This window comes from Choloepus didactylus (genome assembly GCF_015220235.1).
Source record: "Choloepus didactylus isolate mChoDid1 chromosome 25 unlocalized genomic scaffold, mChoDid1.pri SUPER_25_unloc2, whole genome shotgun sequence".
NCBI classification, from domain to species: domain Eukaryota; kingdom Metazoa; phylum Chordata; class Mammalia; order Pilosa; family Megalonychidae; genus Choloepus; species Choloepus didactylus.
In genome coordinates, this window is record NW_023637607.1 from 1,327,649 (window position 1) to 1,346,026 (window position 18,378).

An 18,378-nucleotide genomic window follows, 5' to 3' on the forward strand; every position below is an offset into this window, starting at 1 on the left:
TTGCTCAGAACATCCTTCAACTGATAGGAAGCTGCCAGGGATGGTTGCAAATTGCCAGTTCCTAAAATGTTCAGAACAAAGATGTTTATCCATAGTTGTACATGTTGACATGATATGGCCATTTCTTTTCTTCACTCCAGATGCACCATCAGCTTTGCTCTTTTATACCTAAGACATCTGTTAGCAATAAAAGCCAATGATGAAAGCAGCAATGCCACTGCATCCACTGCAGCCAGAGCTGGAAGAAGAGAATCCATAGAGAAAATGCTGGCTGTGGTTACAGAGGTGGCAGTGACTGCAGCATCTTCCCCAGAGGGGATGCCTGTGAGGCTGAGCTGGAGACAGAACCCGTTCCAGGCAAGGAGGTGGTCACTGAACCCCTCCTGGTCAGGGCAATGAAGCATTTGTGCCAGAGGTCGAGGAGGGACAATGGGCAGCAGTCTGCTCCTCAGGCAGATGAGACTGCTCCCTCCATCTCTGCCACCACAAGGGGAGATTGCCTGCAGCCCAGAGGTGGCTGTGCCAGAGCTGGAGGCTAAGAAGTAGCTACTGGCTGAGGTTCCAGAGCTGGGCTTAGCCATGCCTCAGGAAGGGAATGACCCTCCACCTTCTCCTGTGCTGCTGCCACTGCTGCACCAGGTTTCAGACCCAACAGTTGTGCTGCCAGTTGGGGGGGGGGGGGCTGTTGTCTCTGCAGTGTCACAACTCTGCCTGGCTCAGTCAGATGTATGGGTCACACTGGACACATAATAGATGATAGATTGGTCATGTCATTCAGCTTCAGGTGGAAGTTTGTTTCTGGGGTCCTCATGGATCTGACTAAAAGTTATGAAGTTTAGAGACTCCCATTCATGGCTCTCCATTCTATCTCCTGCAGCAGAGCACACTGTGATGGTATCTCCCCTGCTGGGAAATGGCTTATTAGGTTTTTGTTTTGCTTTGTTTGTTTTAACAAACTTTGTGTCAGCATTTTGTACTTGGTTTTCATAGTTAGAAAGCAGAATAAGACCAGTATGCTTTGTACTCATGTATTTAATGGTGAGAGGCCCTCAGTAGTGTTTATGCTATTGAATCAAACAGAAGAGAAGTCCAAGTGATTCTGTGAGAATCTGGATTTCAAATCAGCAAAAGGAGAGTTCAAAAAGGTTTGAGCTCCATGGGATCCCAGTGACAGTATTTCCCAAAAAGGAATACAAGGATAAACCTATAGCCATGCAGCTCCAAAGTAATACATGCCAAGAAGGGACAGAAGTTAAGCATGAACTGAATGTTGCTGTTTCTCATGACCCTTTTTCTCTCCAAACTCCAGAGCCAAATTGATCTGAAAGCCTGTTGACTTCCAAACCATCACATCTCTTCCACAAAAGAGCACCTTATCCTCCTCCTCTGTTTATCAAGGACACATGTAACAAATCCATACCTCAGCCACTTCATTTGAAAATTAAGCTACCCAAACAAAAAATGTAAAGGGAAGAACCTACTTCAATAATGAATACTATTAAATTACCACCCAGGCAAGTCCTGTGTGACAAATGTAAAAACAGTATTGTTGCCGAAAAAGGAAATTAGGAAACATTTAAATTGGATCTCAGGGAAAAGATGGACAACATGATGTGCACATATGTATGAATCTTTGATGTCCCAGAAGGAGAAGATTATGCAGCTAGGGAGAATATTTGAGGAGACAATTGGGAAAAAATTCCACACCTTTATAAAAGACATAAATATACAAATCAAGGAAACCCAACAAACTCCAAATAGAATGAACCCAAATAGATAGAACCACTCAAAGACACATACTAATCTGTCAAATGCCAAAGAGAAGGAGATAATTCTGAAAGCAGCAAGAGAAAACTGATACACCACATATAAGTCAAGCCATATAAGACTAAGTGCCAAGTACCCATTGGGCACCATGGAGGTGAGAAAGCAGTGCTGTGATATATTTAAGATTCTAGAGAGAAAAACTGCCAGCCAAGAATTATTTTCCAGTAAAGCTGTCCTTCAAAGTGAGGGAGAGTTTAAAATCTTCATAGATAAACAAGTGCTTAGAGAATTTGTTAATAAGAGACCTGCCTTGCAAGAAATACTAAAGGGAGTACTGTCAGCTGAATAAAAAGACAAGAGAGCTAGGACTGAAAGAGAGTATAGAAGTCATGACTGCTCTTGTTTGGATGTATTATGTGCCCCCAAACACCATGTTCATTGATGCTACCTTGTGGGGGCAGACTTATTAGCATTGATTAAGTTGGAACCTTTGGATTAGGCTGTTTCCATGGAGATGTGACCCACCCAAATGTAGGTGCTAACTGTGATTAAATAATTCCCATACAGGCATGGCCCCACCCATTCAGCATGAGCCTTGATTAGTTTATGAGAGCCCTACCTAAGAGCTCAGACAGAAGGAGCTTGCCACTGCACATTAAAGAGACTTTTTGAAGAAAGCTGTTGAAGGCTGAAACTGACACTTTGGAGAACACCATTTTGAAATGCAACCTGGGATCAAGCCGACACCAGCCGTCCCATCTAACAAAGGTTTCTGGATGCCAGTGGCCTTTCTCCAGTGAAGGTACTCAATTGTTGATGCCTTACCTTGGACACTTTATAGCCCTAAGACTGTAACTGTGTAACCAAATAAACCAAATTTTATGAAAGCCAATCCATTTCTGGTGTTTTGCATTCTGGCAACATTACCAAACTGGATCAATGACTATGAGTAAGAGTAACTAAAAGGATAAAGAGGAAAAAAATACTAGATTTGGCAAAAAAATCGCCAAGGGATAAAGTGTTTGAAGGAAGGACAGCTTTTATAGTAATAACATAGAATGTTGATGGATTAAGCTCTTCAATCAAAAGATGCAGAATGGATAAAAAATATGATCTATGTATATGCTGTTTACAAGAAACTTATTTTAGACCAAAAGATACAAATAGCTTGAAGGTTAATGATGGAAAAAGATATTCTATTCAAGTAATAACAACAAAAAAAAATGATGCATGCTAATATCAGATAAAATAGACTTTAAATGCAAAGATTTTATAACAGATAAGGAAGGACACTATATATTAATAAAAGGGGTAATGCACCAAGAAGAAATAACTATCAAAAATGATTATGCACCCAATCAAGTAGATCCAAAGTGTATGACGCAAGCATGAGCAATATTAAAAGGCACAATAGATATTTCTGCACCAATTCTGGGAGAATTCAACACATTAATCTCTTCAACAGATAGAACAACTAGAGAGATAATGAATGAGGAAATAGAGAACCAAAATTCTATGAACAATGAATTGGGCCTAACAGACATATATAGATTGCTATACCCTGAAACAGTAGGACATACATTCTTCTCAAGTGTTCATGGAATATTCTCCAGGATAGACCATAAGCTGAGGCATAAAACAGTGCATATTAATTTTAAAAGGATTGATCTTATTCAAAGCACTTTCTCTGAAAATAATGGAATTAAGCTGGAAATCAACAACCACAGAAGAAATGAAAATTCCACAAATATACGGAGGTTAATAAACACAGTTAAACAATCAATGGGTCAAAGAAGAAATTGCAAGATATATCAGTAAATATCTTGAGATGAATGAAAATACAACATATGAAAATATGCAATTCACCTGTATTGGATGCAGGGAAACCAGTAGTAAGAGGCAAATTTAGAGCTTGAAATGCCTAGATTAAGAAGGAAGAGACAGATAAAACTAAAGAACTAACCAAACAATTGGAGAAACTAGAGAAATAGCCACAAACTAACCATAAAGCAAGTAGAAGAAAGGAAATAACAAGGATTAAATGATAAATAAATAAAGTGGAGATCAAAAATAAACATAGAATCAACAAAAACAAAATTTGGTATTTTTGAGATGATAAGAAAGATAAACAAACCCTTAGCTAGATTGATAAAGTAAAAAGAAAGAATATGCAAATAAATAAAATCAGAAGTGAGAGGGGTATCATTACCATGGACCCTGAAGAAATAAAAACAGATCACAAGAGAACATGATGAATTACTGCATACCAAAACTAGACCACTTAGAAGAAATGGACAATTTCTTAGAAACACAAAATGAATACTGACTTGAGAAGAAATAAAAGACATCAACAAACCAATTACAAGTAAAGAGATTCAATAAGTTAACATAAACCTGCCTATAAAGAAAATCCAATGTCCAAAGATGGCTTCACAGGGGAATTTTAGAAAACATTCTGAGAAAAATTAACTCTATTCCTGCTCAAACCCTTCTAAAAAATTTAAGAAAAGTATCACTACATAATTCATTCTATGAAGGTAAAAATCAAATCCAATACCAAAACTTAATAAAGATACTACATAAAGTTAAACTACAGTTCAATCTCCTTAATGAAAATAAATGCAAGAATTATCAATCAAATACTTACAAATTGAATCCAATGGCACATTAACAGAATAATACCCCATGACCAGGTGGAGTTTATTCTATGCATGTAAGTGTGGGTCAGATAAAGAAAATCAATTAATCAACACATTAATAAATCAAATGGGGAAAAGCATGTGATCATCCCAGTTGTTTTCAGAAAAGTTATTAAACAAAATTCAGCACCCTGTTTTGATAAAATTCAGCATCCATTCCTTCAAAAATAAGGAATCAAAGAAAACTTCCTTAATATGATAAAGGACATATATGAAAAGCCACAGTCAACATCATATTCAAAGTTGATAGACTAAATGCCTTCCCCCTAAGATCAGAAATGACACAATTATGCCCACTGTCACCAATATTATTCAACATTATGCTAGAAGTTCTAGCTAGAGCAATTAGAAAAGAAAAATAATAAAAGGCTCCCCATGAGAAAGGAAGAATTAAAACTCTTGTTATATGCAGATGACATGATCCTATATTCGGAAAATCCCAAGAAATCTATGACAAAGCTACTGGAGCTAATAAATTCAGCAAAGTGGTGGGATAGAAGATCAACAAGCAAAAATCATTAGTGTTTCTCACTGAAAATGAGTTAGGCAAGGAGCCAATTAAGAAAAAAATCCATTCACAAAAGCAACTAAAAGATTCAAGTATTTAGGAATAAGCTTAACCGAGAATGAAAATCACCTGCATACAGAAAATTACAAAAATTTGTAAAATAAACTTAAAAAAGACCTAAATGCATGGAAAGACATTCTGTGTTCATGGATAGGAAGGCTAAATACTTTTAAGATGTCAGTTCTACCTAAATTCATGTACAGATTCAATAAAATATCAATAAAAATTCCCAAAACATATTTTGAAGAATTTGAAAAGTAGTTATCAAATTTATTTGGAAAGCAAAGGATCTCAAAGAGCCAATATCTTGAAAAGGAACAATGAAGTCATAGGCCTCACATTTCCATTTCATGCTTATTATAAATCTTGTGAAGTTTAGTATACAGCCACAAAAGTCAAAACAGCATAGTACTGGCACTAAGATAGGCATTGATCAATGGAATAGAATTGAGAGTGCAGAAATAGAGCTTCACATCTATGGTCAATTGATTTTTGACAACCCCACCCCCCAAATCCACTGAGATTGACACAATTTTCTCTAAAACAAATTGGGCTGGGAGAACAAGATATCCATAGCCAAAGAAAGAAATAGGACCCCTATCCCCTATCTTATGCACCATACAACATTTAAATCAAAGTAGATCAAAGACCTAAATATAAGAGCCAGTAACATAAAACTCCTAGAAGAAAATATAGGGAAATATCTTAAGATCTGGTTATATAAGATATAACCTTACACCCAAAGCACAAGCAACAGAAGAAAAAATTGATAAATGAAAGCTCTTCAAAGTCAAACAGTTTTGTGCTTCAAAGACTGTCAAAATGGTGAAAATGCAGGCAACTCAGTGGGATAGAATATTTGGTAACCATATATCTGATAAGAGTTTGATATTCAGTATATATAATGAAATCCTACAACTCAACATTAAAATGGCAAACAACCTGATTATAAAACAGGCAAAAGATATGAATAGGCACTTTTCCAAAGAGGAAATACAAATGACTACAATGCACATGAAAAGATGTTCATCTTCATTAGCTATTAGGGAAATGTAAATAAAAACCACAATGAGATATTATCTCACACCTGTAAGAATGGCTGCTATTACACAAACAGAAAACTACAAGTGTTGGAGATGATGTGGAGAAATAGGAACATTTATTCCCTGCTTGTGGGAATATAAAATGATACAGCTACTCTCCAAGACATTTTGGCAGTTTTTCAGAAACTAAATACTGAGTTGCCCTATGACATGGAAATTCTGCTGCTAGGTATATATCCAGGAGACCTCAACACAGGGACATAAACAGACATTCGCACACTGATGTTCAGAGCAGAATTATTCACAATTGCCAAAAGTTGGAAATAATCCAAGTGTCCAGCTACAAGCTCGTGGAGAAACAAAATACGGTATATACATAAGATGGAATATTATGCAGCAGTAAGAAGGAATGAGGTTCTTAGGCCAGCAACAACATGGACGAACCTTGAGGACATAATGCTGAGTGAAGTAAGTCAGACACAAATGGACATATTGTATGATTTCACTAATATGAACTAACTATATAAGCAAACTCAGTGTCTTAATATGTAGAATATAAGTTAGTTAGAGATAGACAGAAGGTAGAGAAGAAGGAGCAGTTGCCTGATATTTAGAGTTTTTAATGAGGTTGAAATTAAATGTTTAGAAATGGTGGGATTATGAGTAGTAGGGATGTATGCTGGTGAATTTGGTTGAAAGGAGTTGTTTACAGTCATGCATGCCATGAGCTAACACTACAATTATAAATAAGTTCCTTCATGAACTAGTACAAATGTGCAACACTTGTACAATTAATAATAAAGTGGTTTATGAAGGGAAGTTACCTATTGCAGGCTATGATTTATGGTTAACAATAAACCTTAGTGTTCTTTCATCAAAGGTGGCAGGTGCATCATGCAGTTGTTGGCAGTCAATAATATGAGAGGATAAGGGATATGGGGTGCTTTGGGTTTTCTCTTTATGATGTTATCTGATATTTTCCTTCTTGGAACAATGAAAATGGTCAAAAATTGAGTGTGAAGAGGATTGCACAGCAAGGTGATGGCAGTGTGAAACATTGTATAATTTGGATGGAATATGTTGTAGGTGAATATATCTCAATAAAACTTGCAGTATAAAAAATGGGAAATTAGAGCATAACTCCTGTGAACAAAAAATATAAAATTGATGATAAGATGGATTTGGAAACCAAAATGAAAGCCAGAAAAGAAATTCTGTGGTTAGGTTTCAAATATTTCTCCTAGCAGAAACAGAGTAGTTAAAGTTTCTTCTCAAGCAAACACATCTAAAGCTCAGTTAAGTATGAAAACAAGTGCTCCAGAGTAAGAAAATGGATCATGCAAAACCTCAGGAAGTGTTGAAAATTGTCACAAATGAAGCAATGTGAAACCTCTATGTCCAAAATAGCACATTCAACAGTCCATTTCACATATCAATATCAAGATCCTAGCTCAGGTTCTCTTCTGCCCCAGGTTTGTTTAAAACCACAAAGTTACAGGAATGAAGAAAATGACTCTTCTTGAAAACAGGAGATGAGAAAATGTAGAATGGCAAGATGGTCCCCAAGCCCCAGTTTCATTGCACCTCTACCCCCTCGGCAGGTGACACATCTTAAGAAAATCAGAGTCTCTCAAAAGGTCTGAAGAGGCCAGCAGTGAAGTTCAAGACACTAATGAAGTACATATGCCTGGTGAGCAGGATGAACAAGAGACATTTTGCAAAAGGGGCCACAAAAGCAATATCTCAGCTTATAGGACATAAATTAAAAGAAATCTGACTCTTCCAGTGCATCAGTTTGTGGCATTGATAGCACAAATAATTTGAAATATTCCAACTCTGAGTGTAGTTCTTCAGAAAGCTTTGATTTTGCTCCAGGCAGTATGCATGAACATTTCACGTCTTCTAATTCTTCTTCTTCAAAGGAAGAGAAAAAGTTCAGTAATTCCTTGGAAATGAAACTCTTTTCCACATACATTTCAAAATGCATCACACCAGATGGGAGGACCATACATGTAGAGGGCATTGTTTGGGCCAATATTTATGGTTTCCCTTAGTGGCCAGCTCATATTCTCAACATAAGTTTGACCTGGAAAGATAATGGCCTTTTAGTGTGACAGGAAGCCTTATTTTCTTGCTGTTTCCCAACTTACCCACTTTTTAGAAAACTTGCTGTCATGTTTAATGAGAAGAGAAAGGGCCTGTATTGCAAGGCTATCACAGAGGCAGCTAAATCTGCAAACATTTTATCCCTTAAGTGTGGCTTTATTGACACAGTTTGAAATATTAACATGGACAGTAAGGTAGGAGAAAAATCAGAAGGCACCACAGATTTCTAGTCTTTTTAGGAATAACTTTGACAAGGTGCCTTGACAAATTGGAGAAATTGCACTCAATTAGACATTGTTGTTGTTGTTGTTGTTTTAAATCATCCTTTATAGCTGCTTTTTTACTGAGCAGCTTATTGAACATGCAATTAAATTTTGTCTTAAGGAATTGAGATATTAGCAGTATTTTTCAATTGTGAAGTCAAACCATCCCAAGGCATAGGAGCCATAGCCTCCATTGAAAGTGAATTTTCATGGGAAATGTTAAATAGCCATTTTTCAATCAAGTACTGTGTGTGTGCATGTGTGTGCATGTGTCTGTATACACATACAACATATATATGTAATATAATTTATAGCTTTTCACTCTGTATCACAGGTGGTAAATTTAGGATTTTGCAGTAAGTATTGGTGGACAGGGAGAATAGTGTGGTAATTTAATGATTATTCGTCTTGCTTTTAAATTGATGAACACTTTACAAAATGGCATACTACTTGGGGTTAAGAAACAGAAGGTTTAAATCATCACTTTCTATCTTCCAATGGCAATTTAACAACAAATGTCAAGCATCTGGTTTGGGAGTTTAAATAGGTTTGTGTTTTGGCTATGTAAATAGCAGATTACTAAATTTGGCTAGCTTTCTCCTGACTGGCTGTTCTAAATTCTCAGTCTGGCATTTGCAGTTATTCCCATAAATAACAACTACCCCAATCACCAACAACAGATTTTTCTGCTGTTTTTCTAATAAGTCACAGATAATATGTTTCCAGGAGGAAGATCACAATAGAAAAGAACAAATATCATCATATTATATGAAGGGAACATCCATTCAATATGGTTTATCATAGTTGAGGTTAACCTTGATCATCTCTCTTGAGATTGTGTTTGTAGGTTTCTTAACTTTATAACTAACTTTATATTTACACTTTTATTTTCTCCATTTCCATACTTTACACTTTGGAAGATGGTCTGTATGCACAAACTAAACTTGGAGGAGTTGAAATTGTGCTTCACATCCTAATGAGCAGAATATCTACATAAATTCTTGGAATTCTTCTGCATATTAATTTATTCAGTCATTGATTCATATTTATATGAAATCATGGATATTTACTATTTTACATTGGATTGTAATCCAGTATTTGTTTATTTATTTATTTAATTTTTATTGTGAAATATAACATATATACAGAAAAATTATAACCTTCATAGTATGATTCACAAGTAGTTTCCAAATTTCAAAGAATGTTATTGGTTTCAGTTCCACAATTTCAGTTATTTCCTTTTTCTGAAATATACCATATATACAGAAAGGTGATAGCTTTCAAAGTATGATTTAACAAGTAGTTATATAGGTAATATCACAGAATTTTATGGGCTAAAGTTCCAGAGTTTCAGTTATTTCCTCATTGTGCAATAAAACACATATACAGAAAGGTGATAACTTTCAAAGTACAATTTAATGAGTAGCTACAGAGCAAATTTCAAAGAATATTATGGGTTGTAGTTTCACCATTTCAGTTATTTCCTTCTAGCTATTCTAATACCCTAGCAATTAAAAGTGTTAATAAAAACATTTATATGAAAATTCAGTATCAGTTATCCTTTATTAAATCCTATCTTTTCTGTTGCCATGTCTTCCTCTTATTTAATCAGTTTCTCTATTACAAGGATATCTAGGCAGTGAGCACCCTAATTTTTTCAAATTGAAAAAGGGGCATCAACATTATGAGAAGAGGGTTGCATCAGTTTGATGTTCTTGAAAAGGATGTTGCCTTTTGGTTTGGGACTTATGTGGCCCAGGAACACACTGGAGGATTTAAGTTTCTTAAAAAATATACATAGTGATACATTTAGACAGTCTCAAATAGGGACCAGGGTATTCTTTATGGTTTCAGGACTACTGTTGATTTAGGCTTGTCCTAATGAGGCCTTTTGGGATATCTAGCTGCAGCTTGCATAAGAATAACCTTCAGGATAGCTTAATGACCCTATTTGGAATCTCTTAGTCACTGAAACCCTTTTTTTAACCTTTGTTTTCCCACTTTTCATCAAGAAGATATTCTCAATTCCTTGATGCCACAGCCAGGCTCATTTCTGGGATCGGTGTCCCATATCACCAGGGAGAATCACTCAGCTGGGTGTCATGACCCATTTATGGGGAGGGTGATGAATTTATTTGCAGAGTTGGGCTAAGAAAGAGAAAAAAGCCACATCTGAGAAACAAAATAAGTTCTCTGGTGGTGTCCCCAGGCAAATTATAGGTGGGATTAGTGCACCCTTTACAACATATATTTCACAACTGAGGGCTTGACTTACTAAGTAGTGAGTTCCAAATTTCACATAGAATATATTCTGTCTGAGACAAATAACCAGTGTCAAACATTATCTACACTTATTTGTACAATTGTGATTACTCTCAATTGTAAACAATTATCATGACTCAAATCATGATAAATTTTTCTTATGAGCCCCCTAATTATTTATCCCTAGTATTATTGTGGAAACTGTAAGTTATTCCAATTAGATATAGACCCTAGAATGCAATCAGTGTTTTTCCCATATACCAATCTGTTGCTAACTTTTTTTCCTTGTGTCATACTTTAGAAACATAACATGCAAGCACTTATTTTTATTTGTAGTGTTAGTCCATGGTATTCATGCCATTAAACAACTTTCAATCATGTTCACCGTCAATGTGGCACTGATACTTATAGTCCCATTAGTGAACCATCTTAACCCCTGTCCACTCTCATACTTTTAAGTTCACCCTCATTAGCATGTCTGTACATTTTAGGTTATCATTCCCCCTTCTCTGGCTTATCCGTATCTCTAGGTCCCCTATATTCTATATTGTAAGACACTCATTTTACATTGTTCAGGGAGTTCATAGTAGTGGTAACATACAATATCTCTTCTTTTCTGTCTGACTTATTTCACTCAGCATTATGTCTTCAAGGTTCATCCATGGTGTCATATGTTTCAGGACCTCATTCCTTTTTACTGCTGCATAGCATTTGATCATATGTATATGCTTTAAGAAAAACAAATGAGAAAACACATTATGCTCTGAGAAATAAGCAAGGCACATAAGTGCAAATACTGTATGGTTTTCTTTATCAAACATCTATAAATTGCAAATTCATATACAGAAATAGTAAATTAGAGGGTACTAGATGTCAAGAGTGGAGAAGTGGAAGGGTTGGTTGATGGGTATAGAATGTTTATAATTTAGTTAATTTTAAAATAAAATAAAATTAAAATGCTTACATTGATTCTTTATATTGGAAACATAAGTCTGTATTTTATAATAAACTCCATATAACGTGGAAGTTAAAATTGATGGGGAGAGCACAGTTTGATGAATGTCCCAAACTCTGTGAAGAAAATTCATTTTCTCCTTATCCTGTTCCATTCATATTAAAAGGTATCCAGAGATTAGGATGACATGGACCAACTTGTCTAATTATGACCTGAGAGAATTGAAATCTCAACTTAAATATCCTGCTGTGACCTTCAATCCTTCAAATCAGGACTTTCAGTCAAGCAGCCTCTCATCTGAATGTCATTGTCTGCATAAGGAGGCCCATGTCTGACCATGTTTTCCTTCTGGGCCAGAGTACAGAGCCTCACACCTCATCACTCACCTGGCCAAGAAGCAGCAGTAGATCCACAGTCTTCAGTCATACCCCAGGAGAAACACAGCTCAGCCCAGTGAGTTCCATAGGACATAATGGATGTAGTAGAGTATGTAGGAGCATTGTATTATATCATTAAAACAAAGTAGAGATGGCCAAATGAGTGGGCTCTGAAATGCAAAGTTTCAGTTCAGAGGCTAACAGGGTTTAATTCTTGAATCTGGTAGGGATTTCATTACCCTCATTCCTAGTCCTTCTCTTATCCACCCTGGGTTTCCAGTATCCCTTGAAATATCCTCCACTAGAACAGAAATGGGTCATTCTAAACTGTCTCTGAAGCACTCCAAAATTATCCTGAAAGTGAGGATTATGAAAATGATGAAAAGAAGGATGACGGAAAGCAAAATATGATGCATTGAGTGCCTCCTTGTGCAAGGTTCCCAGCCCAGTTTTCTAATTACCTCCTCTCATTTCATCTGCATAACAATCCCTCAAACAAATATGCAAATTTTATGGCTATTTTTCAGATGAAGAAGTGAGGATGTCATATTTATTGAATATTTTACAAGTTCTAGTATAGAACAGGATTAAACCAGGTTGAATTTAGATAATGACAGTCTAGACACAGAGCAACTGGACAGTATTCACCCTTGGTAATCCAACCTCCAATTTCATTTTTGTTGTCTCTGCAGTCAGAGTGGTTGAAGGGAAATTATTTAGTTCCATTCACTTGATTCCCTGAACCCTATGTATTCTGCAGCAGCAGGCAAATAAAAAAATCCCTGCTAAATATTGTTTACATTTTTAACTTCACAGGGACAAAGTGCATTTAATATGAGTCCCATAAAATTGATATATATATATATATATATATATATATATATATATATATATATGTGACTTCACCCCTTCCAAAAAGATGCATTAGGACTAGAGAAAGGGATAAAAATAGTGTTTTATTGTTCTGTCATGACTTTTCTGCAGAACCTATTATTCATTTAATAGGCTCTCAAAAATTATATTATGAAAAAATTGGCAGGGTTCCATAAAAATTAAAGTAATAAGACTAAATGGAGGAGATCAAGGGGAAAGTATATATTATTTGTGGTCTGTGACACAATTTAGGATTCCAGTCTTTCCATGCTCCAATTTCTGGAGATAAGATAGGTTTCCATATATCTGACATATACTTCAAAGAAGATAATTACTTTTTTGGAATAGTATCTTATTAATAAATATGCTCTCAAATTGTCATTAAAATCTAATATTCAATTCCTGGTTGGATGTTTATTAAGTCCACAAATTTCCAGTGTGTAAAGGATATGGAAATCATATATTGATTCTTTAGCACCCATTCTAGGTATATATCCCTCTACCAGAGAGGATGATCATTTTTTTCTTCAAACTAGATTTGATCCCAGAGAGCAAACAGAAGCAAAACTATCTATTTTTCCTCTTGACATGGTGTGAGTTCATCTGTGAAAAAGCAAAATAAGCTTCACTTTTAAGGACTTTAGACATAAAAAATACAGTGCACCATTGGGTTTTTGAAGAGTAGTACTTCATTTTACAGCATAGTTTTGAGTCTGAGAATATAAATAGCCCCTACACAAGATGGAAGTTTCATGTGGAGCAATCAGAAAATGACTATTACTAGAACAACATCAGCTGTATTTCTGATTCTAGGGCTTATCAATTAGAGCAAGTAGTTAATTAAGTTTAATTTTCATATTATGAAACAAGCATAGACAATAGTAAATTTGAACATGCATAGATTATTACTACTCATACAAGAATCCTTCATGAATTTACATCATAGAAATTTTCAGTTTTGTGGATGGATAGGAGAAGAATTTTGAAAGGATTGTTCAAATAAGAAATTGACAAAGTGATCACCCCCAGGAAATGACATGCTTCATTTAAACTAGATTTCATCTATATGCATGCACTGCACAGAGAGACATGAGGCACAATGTTGTTGTAACAAGATTGTTTTAGGGACAATGTGTATAGTAAAAACAACTGAGTAATATTTTCAAGAAGAATCTTCATGAATACTTATGTCATACTAATGTCATAGAAACATTGTCAGGTAAATGTACCAAACACTTTCATGACAGTGCTTGTCTTAGAGGGACAGATGCAAGTAAAAGGCATAATGCAGGGATAGGAGGAAAGTCAAATGTTTTTAATAATAGTTTAAATCTCTATAGCATTTGAAGCAATTATTTTTAAGCATTTGAATTTTTATTATTGTTCTTGGCTATTAATTATAATAATAGTGGGTAAAATTAATGCAGCATTTCTATTTTCCTGATATTTTTCTAGGGAAATGCTTCATAACTCTAGAGGCCTGCCTCCTATGTAGAACTTATGATATCATTGATCTTTGAATGTAACTTGGGGTTTTTATAATGATCAACCAGGATAAGGAACCACTGCACTGAGTACACTCTCTACCTCATTTTACTTAATTTGTTTCAGCAATCCTCTAATGTAGGTTCAATTTTTCTATATGTAAACATCAATTGATTAAATATACTCAATTTTACTATAGAATCTAGTTTTGTGGTGTTTCTGAAGATTTTGAAGTCTCAGCATGGTCTGCCACGCAATAGTTTGCTCCAAATTTCAAGAATAATGATGTGTACACACACACACAAACATGCACACACACTAAGAGTGTGTGGAAAACTTACTACCTACATAAGGTTGTTTCTGTGTAGAGCAGACTAGGCCTCAAAACCTGGTCTGAGAATGGCTTAAGGAAGAAAGGTAAGTGACAGGATTAGTGTTTCTGTTGAGTTTATTGGGTGAGACTGGGTTCGGTGTCCTCAGGTCAGGACTTTCTCTTGCTGGTTTAGATCTCTAGCTAATGAAAAAGGAGAGAACACTATGGTATCTTATCACCTGCCCCATAGGTGGGACAGAAAGCAACGAAAATGGTGAGCCCTAAACGTTGTTAATAGTCAAAACATTTTAAAAATTGATGAGACTGTTTTTAACATAACTCATTTTCATATTCATATAAATTCATAAATTGTCCAATTTCAGGATTTATTTCAATGCATTTCAATAAAAAAGAATATTGAACTGTGTTCTTATGTCCTTTAATAGGACCATTTTATGTTTAAAGAAATATTTATCTCTTGTGTTTCTTCAATGGAGGAAACATGTATTTATCTATACTCATGAATTTTTTTCAACTCTATCTTTTGCTCCAAGTGTCTCTGTATCCTGTGGCTAGTATATGTTATTTAAAGGTCAAGATTTTATTTCTTCATTTATAGTCATATTTAGTTTAACTTTCCTCACTTTAGGATTTAGAGAAGCAGGTGAAAAGCAAATAAACAAATGAAAAGTGGTTCTATGAAGAATGGGTTTGTAACAAATAACTATTGTTAATGTACCAAGAATGAATACATTATCAGTGAATTACTTGAATCTGAATTAAAGACACAGTTATGAGTGTCTGTACACAAGTTCTTTACAACAATCCTCTTTTCTCTTCCAAATTGGCTCTGCTCCATGAAATCCCAGAATGAAACTATTGTCTCAGAATTCTTCCTCTTAGGGCTCTCGGATGACCCAGAACTACAACTCTTCCTATTTGGGCTGTTTTTATCAATGTATCTGGTCTGTGTGCTGGGGAACCTACTCATCATGCTGACTGTCAGCTCTGACTCCCACCTCCATACCCCGATGTACTTCCTCCTCTTCAACCTGTCCTTGGTTGACATCGGTTTCACCTCTACCACAATCCCAAAGATGCTTATGGATATCCACACTCACTGTGGAGTCATCTCCTATACAGGCTGCCTCATTCAGTTGTCTTTCTTTTATCTTTTTGGATGTATGGACAGCCTGATTCTGACTGTGATGGCTTATGACAGGTTTGTGGCAATCTGCCTCCCCCTCCACTATCCAGTTATCATGAACCCCAGGTTGTGTAGCCTGCTGGTCCTGCTTTCCTTTATCATCAGTCTTTTGGACTCCCAGGTGCACTGCTTAATGGTGTCACAACTAATATTCTGTTCCAATGTGGAGATTCCTCATTTCTTCTGTGACCCTTCTCAACTCCTCAAACTTTCCTGTTCTGACACCAATAACATATTAATGTATTTTCATGTTGCAATCATTGGTGGAATTCCAGTCTCAGTGATCGTTTTTTCTTATACTCAAATTGTTTCCTCTGTTTTGAGAGTCCCAACATCAGGTGGGAAGTATAAAGTCTTTACAACCTGTGGATCTCACCTGTCAGTTGTTTCCTTATTTTATGGAACTGGCATGGGAGTGTACCTGAGTTCAGTTTACTCACATTCACCCAGGAAAAGTGTGGTGGCTTCAGTGATGTATATGCTCATTGCTCCCATGCTGAACCCCTTCATCTACAGCCTGAGAAACAGGGACATCAAGACAGCCCTGAGGAGGATCCTCAGGAGAATACCTTAGTCATAATACTGTGCCTTCTTTTTGGTTTGTGGATAAGAAAGCTCAGAAAACCAAATATCTGGAAATTAAAGCATGCCTCTTTGGTCACAGAATTTTTCACAGCTCTCATGATTTTATTTCACCTTTACATCTCATATCTGTTCATGGCACATATTTGGGGGGTTGCTGTAGGAGTCCTGTGCCTAGGATATGTTATTAACTCTCAAGACTATTCATTTATAATCATGTTTAGTTTAATTTACCTCACTTTAGGATTTACAAATAACATATGCACATGGTAAACTCCCTTCAAATATAAATATCTTCATTGTGATCACCTACTCTGAGGACATTCCATTCAAATAAATCTTTTGGACTTATACTATATTTTAGCCTGCATATGTCACAACCCATTATAATTTAATGTTTAGACAATTAGAACAAGAAGGGTACAAAGCAGGACCTGAATGACATTTTTTCTCTACTCAAAATCTGTCACAGTGATGGTAGAGATGTATCCCATATCTACTGTCAAAATGATAAATAAGTAATGCATTATCATGGAAGAAAATATGGAAAAAATTTCCATACTTCCAGCAACTTCCTTTCTCTTTTCCACTATATGTTTTATACAAAAACCTAAGAATTGTAAGAAATATATGGTTTGTTTGCTTATTTTAACAGTGTCATTCAGAGCAAACAATTAGACACCATTTAATAATATGTGCAAGAATAATTCATGTAGAATAATGAATTGCTGTTTCCTCAAGGATATGCATCATAGGAGTGGTAATTGTGAAAAACAAAAACACATCTTTATAATGTGTGGGTTGGGTTGAATTGTGCACCACAGTTTGGGCATATTTTTGGTTTGGTCCACATTCTGTTGGACCTGTTGTAAATAAAATCCCTTCAGTATGTAACTTCACTTAAGGCAATTTTCCTACTGAATCAGGTTGGTCTTCAATTCAGGTTATTAGAGTCCCTTACAAGCAAATTGAAAGTCAGATGGAGATAAGAGCCTTGGGAACAACCTGAAGCCTGGAGTCAATGGAACTCAGATAAGAAAGGGGAATCCATTGCCATGTGCATTGCTGTTTGATGGAAAAGCTAAGGAAGACAAAAGTTCCCAGCCAGCATGAAAACAGACCCAGAAGGAAACAAGCCTTCTAGCTTTCTGAGCCAATAAATTCCCATTATAAATCAATCCATTGCATGGTATCTATTTGACCATCTGGAAAAATAAAACATGGTATTAACCTAACTGTCTTTGGTTTCCATATGTCATTTTATACACTAAGATTTGACAGGAACTCAAAATGTGATGTCTTGTACTCATTATAGCACCAGAATTCTAAAATATCTCAAAGAACAACTTGTCTGCCTTTAATCCATGTGTACATATATGCTATTTGGTCTTTTGTTCTCTAAAATAGTACTCTCCAACTATTATCTATACACACTAAATAGTTGCTTATTTCCATATCAATTCTAATTCATCATGCATATTTAAGTTTTCTTCTAAACAGTAATTAACAAATCAATCTCAGAGTTTCCCTGTATGGAGATCTACTAACAAGTGCTAAAGCAACATCACTCAAAAACACATTTTATTAAAGACTTTGAGATTTTTGAACATGTAATTTTAGGGAAAATACATTCTGAATAAAGGAAGTAAACATTTTTATTCAAGCAGAAATGAGAGCCTTTGGGGATAATTGTTGAATTTGAGCATGGAACGGCTATGGTGTTGCCTGATGTGGATGGAGTGAATCTGCTGGTTTTAGGAGTCACCAAGGTGGTTCTTCTGACAGCATGGAAAAAGCATCATGTTTAGGTCTACAGTGGAACAAATACAGAGGGTTTTCTGCATGTGCAAATTCCATTCCAGGTATTTCTTGCCCTGT

The 18,378-nt window shown here is 35.7% G+C and overlaps 1 protein-coding gene and 1 pseudogene across 1 annotated transcript; both read left to right on the top strand.

Moving 5' to 3' along the window:
• Positions 1-579: 579 nt before the first annotated feature.
• LOC119525531 lies at positions 580-8,381 on the top strand (annotated as a pseudogene).
• A 7,184-nt stretch (positions 8,382-15,565) lies between these two features.
• Positions 15,566-16,492, top strand: LOC119525635 (olfactory receptor 18-like). The gene has a single exon (XM_037824450.1). It carries the CDS (start codon positions 15,569-15,571, stop codon positions 16,490-16,492), a length of 924 nt encoding a protein of 307 aa, XP_037680378.1. The 5' UTR covers positions 15,566-15,568.
• Positions 16,493-18,378: the final 1,886 nt, after the last annotated feature.

Excerpts from the sequence above, each read along its gene's own strand:
- LOC119525635 (XM_037824450.1), top strand. The coding sequence starts at position 15,569 with ATGAAATCCCAGAATGAAACTATTGTCTCAGAATTCTTCCTCTTAGGG.